Source organism: Penaeus monodon, chromosome 7, assembly GCF_015228065.2.
Source record: "Penaeus monodon isolate SGIC_2016 chromosome 7, NSTDA_Pmon_1, whole genome shotgun sequence".
In the NCBI taxonomy this organism is placed as follows: domain Eukaryota; kingdom Metazoa; phylum Arthropoda; class Malacostraca; order Decapoda; family Penaeidae; genus Penaeus; species Penaeus monodon.
In genome coordinates, this window is record NC_051392.1 from 49638123 (window position 1) to 49644747 (window position 6625).

At 38.7% G+C, this 6625-nt stretch overlaps 1 protein-coding gene across 3 annotated transcripts in view; it reads left to right on the forward strand.

Moving 5' to 3' along the window:
* Positions 1 to 2946, forward strand: part of LOC119575427 (eukaryotic translation initiation factor 5A-1-like) — a 5500-nt gene extending 2554 nt beyond the window's left edge. For all 3 annotated transcript variants that reach the window (XM_037923042.1, XM_037923041.1, XM_037923040.1), the window contains exons 3-5: positions 1315 to 1482; positions 1587 to 1721; positions 1838 to 2946. In XM_037923042.1, coding sequence (XP_037778970.1) covers positions 1315 to 1482; positions 1587 to 1721; positions 1838 to 1900 — 366 coding nt within the window. In that variant the 3' untranslated portion in view covers positions 1901 to 2946. The remainder of the gene's footprint in view (positions 1 to 1314; positions 1483 to 1586; positions 1722 to 1837) is intronic.
* The last annotated feature ends 3679 nt before the right edge of the window (positions 2947 to 6625 follow it).

Consider the following 6625-nt stretch of genomic DNA (forward strand, 5'->3'; position numbering starts at 1 on the left):
ACTTTCAGCCATTGAGATTTGACTAATACCTTTAAAAGATAATGGGTATTTGTTCAGAGCAATGTATCCCCTATTCCAAAACCCGGGGTATCATGTGAATGTAGAAAAGGTATGAATGAGAATGAATATCTTCACAGTACAAGAGATGTATTTGACCAGTTTAGATCGTCTTCTGACGAAGACAATCAAAACCGGTCAAATACATCTATTGTATTGTGAAGATATTCATTCTCATTCATACCTTTTCTACATTTGTCAATATAAATACGGTTCATCCTACGTATCATGTGAACCCAAAAATCCACCCCTAACCTTCCATAAGTTTTATTTATTCTGTAGGGGTGGGTACGGGCAAGCCCCCCTCTACCCTTTAATTCTTTTATAGAAAATGTGAGATGCATGCCTTTAGTCAGGATGGCACAGAAGAGGTGTGGCGAGAAGGAATTATAGAAAATGCTTATTAAAGTGTTGTCCCTGAGCATTGATAAGCAGATGTTTTCCATTTCTTGGTAAATGAAGGCACAGCAGCTGTACCTGTTCCTTGACTATTTCTTATGGTCTGTAAGATGGCCATTTCCTTCTCTAGGCTTCTCTTAGTAACCTTAACCAGGGAAAGAGGAACCTACAATTTTCTGGACATGTCTGTGGAGATTAAAAAGATTGGTTTTTGCAAAATGAAAAGTTTTACTTTTCCAGATGAAATATTTTTTGTACACCAATCTGCTAGAGTAAGTTACAAGGAACTGAGAATGCCAAGATATTTCAATTTTTTTTTTTTTTTTCCCACCAAAGCAAAAACCTGTTGCTGAGGTATTACTTTTTCTAACAATTGTAACCTTTCACCCCTGGTATTCAGGTTCTGTGAACACAACCTTAAGTGTCCCTTTGTATCATCTGAACTGTAACTACAATCACATTGATGTATGAATTGCTTGTGGGAATGGTCCTTTTAGATGTTGGGCATTTTGAAATCTAAACATTTGCTTTGTTTAGAGGCAAATTGTTTAGATTCCACTTCTGAAAAATTAGATCTCTAAGCTGCACATTTCATATTTTATAACAGCATTTAGTAAGGTAACATTAAAACCACCTTGTATTTGTAGGGTACATGTGTGCCCAAATGCCACTTTTCCAGTTTATCTATAAAGCTTTTATAGGATGCACTGAAAGTAATATAGTTTCTTTCGGTGATTTTTCTTGTATACATTTGTTAGCCATCATCTTCAGAGTATTGCATTTATTGGATAGTTGGCCAAGATACGTTTATTACTGAGTAAGCATTGAAATAGAAATTTATATTATACCGAATTTCAGGGCCGTGCCTGCAAGATTGTAGAAATGTCAACTTCAAAAACTGGCAAACACGGTCACGCTAAGGTACATCTGATCGGTATTGATCTTTTTACCGGTAAGAAATATGAAGATATCTGTCCTTCAACCCACAACATGGACGTGCCAGTGGTCAAGCGTGCAGACTACCAGGTAATAAAAACTGTTTTTGAATAATCACTTTTTGTGTAAATAAGTATTTTCTGCAGTAGCATAATTCCTGTTGAGATGGGTTCTAATTTTCATTTATTTACCAGCTGATTGACATCTCTGATGACGGCTACCTTAGTCTTATGAAGGATACGGGTGAACTGCGTGACGATATTAGATTGCCTGATGGAGACTTAGGCGCTGACATTAAGAACAAGTTCGAAAATAATGAAGACCTTCTGGTAAGCATTTTTATTATTAATACATGTATTGTCAAATATTTGCAATTCCATGTGAACCAAGAGTTTAAAGGCCCATTACCGTTTATGGAAAACTGTAAATGATGTTTCTTCTGCAGTTGACAGTCCTGGCTGCTATGGAAGAGGAAATGGTAGTTGCTACCAAGCCAAATATGAAGTAAACTCCTTCCAGAAGTTGCTACCATCTACACCACTACACCACCTTCACAACCAGCCATTAGCTCATTAAAGTATATATTTTTTTCCTATTAGACCCATATAACAGGGTTGATGGTTGACACCTGTGATCATTCTACAATGGTTTGGTATGTCATTCTACAACAATTTTGTATTTCTTGGGGAAGGATATGGTGTTCTATCTTACCTACCTTTGCTTTGTCCATGGCCACCTGTTGTAACTTTGTTTGGCAGTAACTAATTGGCCTTGGAAGAAGTGGAGAGAAGGAGCCATAAGCCTCCTCTTTACTCATAATTCATGTCCAACTGGACATCATGTTTGTTTGAGTGTTACAGCCACAACCATCCAAGTTTGTGGTCTTTTTTTTTTAATTTGTTGTGGAGGGGCAGCATATGTGACACCAATTCAAACAACCTTGCGGCCCAGTATATTGATCTGTGACCAAATAAGGAATAAATGGTGTATTGTTTATATGGCGTTTGATTGTTCAATTGATCCAAGCTTCAGTGCAGGAGAGCCTTTTCCTTTTTTACATTATCATAGAATATGGGCCCATTACTTGGGTTTAAAGAAATGCTTTTATCTAACTTGTTTTTGTACTTCAATGTGCATAATTAAATATGCTAAATATTAGAATAAAAATTTACAACCATTCCAGTGTTAAGATGTTCTTTCATTCACATATCCCCAGGATTGAGCAGATTATTGCAGTAGAAGAATTAATCTGAATATTGGATTAATAATGAACTGTAGCACTTTTCAGTTGTGACATGGGGCTAATGAATTGTTGAAAACCTTAGACTCAATTGTTTACTTAAGGGTTAGCTGGTGTACAAGAAGGCACAGTTTACAAGTTGCCAGTAATTCTTTTGGGTCCTGCATTTGAATCCAAGGGTATGTATGCAATTTTTCATTCACTTGTTACAATTTGAATGATATACCAAGTTTGTACCTTGACTGTAATGCTTTTTTGCTTAATGGGGAATACCACTGTATCATTCAAATGACAAATAAAAGGCTTTTATTGTAGTTGTGTATTAAACTGCAGTATTAGAACTCCTTTAAGAATAAAACCTGTGGTCTTGTTCTGTAAAAGTCTTGACTATACTGAAAATATTGCAGCCTTTTGACTGAATCAGCCTGGATGGATGTAACAAGAATATACTGATCATAAAACTGCTTTAGGAAGCAGTGTGGAATGATAAACAAAGGTTTAACTTGTATAGTTTTTGGGCTTAATGTTAAAATATTTAAACTGAGAGCTTGCAATAATGTACTGGTATACTTAAAGAACTTGTTAATGGTATGCCCATGCCAATGGTTACAATTATTTAACCAAACATCCTTTAGAATATGACTGCCAGGGTGGAACTCAAGGGTGTGACTTTTAGCATGGACTTGCCTCCTTTCTGGTACACTGGTGTGAAGTCATTTTCACAACTTTGTGTATCAGTTTCAGTACTCAGGATAGGAGGTAAATACTTGATGCAAGAGTTTCTGCTAATGAGCAAGTAGGATGGCTCACTAACAGCATTTTGAGTTCATAATCACATAGTGTAAGCTCAAGGGGTCTTTCACTGGGAGGGAAGTGGTTAGATTTAGGAATCAAAATTGAGGAAATACAAGATTAGGAATGCCTGTATCTAGAAAATTGCCATGTTGAGTTATTGGATGAATGGAAACTGGCTTACCACCCTGAAACCCAATAGGGACATCGTAGATCGTCATGGAGTCCACCCTGGCATGTTTATTGCAACTTTCAAGAAAGGTAGGATGAAAATACACACAGCTGCTGGGAAAATTTATCCAGATGCTTTAGATGCTTGTAATAAACATTTTCCTACCTATGACCTGCATTTTTTGTTGATGGCCAGGGAGAGAGTGCTGATTACCATGGCAAATTGTACGTATTGGTTATACTCTTTTATTGGTAATGTACCGACCCTCAAAGCAGGTCTTTATGCTGGTAGTATAAAAGTTTAAAAGATTTATAGGTCCATGTTGGCCAGCTTTCAAAATTAAATGTTTAAGCAGCCCTAAATATGTAACTATCGATAGATATGTAAACATGCACTATTTCAGTACTGATAACTTGACAAGATGGCAGTTTCCTGATGTTTCTCCTGTGAAGATTCGACTTTTCAAGATGGATATAACGGTTTTAACAAACAACGTAATTTGTGAAAAATGAATTCTTATCTGGATTAAAGATGTTTAGTATTGCAGAATCAAGTGTTATACTATTTTGTAAGTAATTTCCAGTGTCAAAATTAGAAGTATTGTGGTCTCGTACCAACTTCAGCATATCCTAGGGGCAGGCAGAAAATATGAACTTGCAGTTCGATAATTTGAATAAATGGTGATAATTATTTTCTTTTCAATGAAATACAACCTATTTTTGATAATTATTCCAAAAATGGTTGCACCACTTTGTTATTCTATCAAGAAGGGCATTTGGCTCAACACATTTTTCACTGATAAAAATGTGTTGGGTACGACAAGTGGAGCTGCACCTCCTGGTGTTAATATATTCCCAGCTCCTTTCCCTGTAATTAACAGTAAATAAATGCTTCATCAATATAGGTTTCCCCCCTAATCCTATGCTTCTTGTCATGGGGTGCAGTGGGGATGGGGCATAGTGGGTGGAGCCTAATGTTGTATCTCCCCTACCTTGAGCCTTGGCCCTCGGCTCAACTAATTGTACAATATTTTCTTCTCCAACCCCACAATCTCTTGTTTGTTGTCATCGGGAGGGGGGGCTCGGGAGATGAGGACCGAGGGCCAATGTGGGGAATCACCCCTTTCTTTGGTCCTCAGCCCTAACCTCAACAATTTTTGCATGGTCTTTTCTTCTCCACCTTTCCATTTTCTTTTCTTCATCCCCTTGTTCTGTCCTCTTATCCTAATGGTTAAACTCCTTTTTGCTGTTTTTTTCCCTTCTAACACCTTTACCTTGTATTATACCCCATCAGCTCCCCCTCTTTACCCTTTACACTACCATCCACTCTCTAGTCATTCCTAACCCTTTTCGCCACTTGAATTTACCCTGGTGCCATAGGACCTTTGATGTCCTATAGCACTTCCTTACCTGGGCCTTTGCCCTTTAGCCTCGTGCTACCACTATATTTTGAACATGCTGCTAATGACCTTAGATGTTGACATGGCAAAAAATTTCAATAAATAAAAATAGGACGTCTTCAACCTCTTCTGTCCACTTTTAAGGCATGGGGACCATCTTGAAAGAAATAATTGCTGGTCCTGAATGGCCTTGTGGAACCACGTGCACTGTGGGGGCCCCCCCCCCCCAATCTATTGCTCGTTGTTGTGGCCGGCTGAGGAGATGGGGACTGAAGCCCATGTAGGGGATCACCCCTGCCTTGCCTCAACTAATTTTACATCGTCTTCTTTCCTTTTCCTTTTCTTCATCCCCTTGCTCTGTCCACTAGTCCTAATCATTAAACTCACTTTTGCCACAATACTTTTTCCTTACTCCCTTAACTCCTTCCCCTTCTAATAACCTCTATCTTATGCTATGCCCCATCAGCTCCGCTGGTCTACCCTTTTCACTACCATACTACCTTCTAGTATTGTTGAACCTGTAACTTTACCCTTATCATTAATTAATTCCTAACCCTTTTTTGTTCTCTACTTTACCAAAGTGCCATAAAGATGTCATAATGGACTTCCTTACCTGGTGGTTTTGCCCCCCAGCCTCATGCTATAACTATATTTTGAATATGCCGCTAATGACCTTACATGTTGACGTGGCAGAAATTTTTCAATGTATATACACATCTTTTCCACATACTCCAGGCTTACTATGTACCTTCATTGGTTATCAGCTAGCCCTACTGATTTGGCCCCTGGTTCTCTTGTGATCACAATATCAAACACTGCTGATACTACTACCCCCTGGTCATTACCCAATTTTAGAAAATCTCCCTTCCTCTCTCTTTTCAACCCCCTCTCTTATAGCTACTCCTTCATCCTTATTGTCTGCCTCCCCACAGTTGGCATGGCAGATAATTTTAATTACTCAGCTAGTCTCTACTTTACTACCTCGCTTGAAACCACTCCTTCCTCCTGCCTTTGTCCTACTACTTCCACCTTTACAAGCTGAGCCAAGTGGGATTTTTTTTTTTTTTTTTTTTTTTTTTATTCCCTTACAGCTACTTTGACAATACTCTCTTTAAACAATATCGTCAAAGTAGGCAGTTTCCTTTCACAGCTGTTCCAATCATTCATACTTTGTCACAGTTACATCTGAGTCCCAAGCTCATGCATTACTTACCCTGACTGACCTCACTGGCAAGCTATTCCTACTCAGCCTCACTCCCTCAATATTTGTATCAGAACTGTTTTCATCTCCCCAGTTGATTGACCTGTCTGCAACAAAGACTGGTCAGACTGAAAATGACCGACTTGCCTGCCTCATTGACTATGATACAGTATCACTATTCCCCCAGGTCTCCCCCAGTCACCTACTCATTGTTGTCATGGGGTCCATAGATGGAGACTAGGGCACAATGTGGGGAATCACCCCAACCTTGGTCCTCAGCTCTCGCCTCAACTTATTTTGCATGGCCTTTTCTTCTCTTCCTTTCCTTTTCTTCGTTCCCTTGTTCTGTCCAATTATCCAAATTGCTAAACACAGCTTTGCCGTTTTAGCCACAATACTTTATCATAATGCTCCCTACTCCCCTAACCC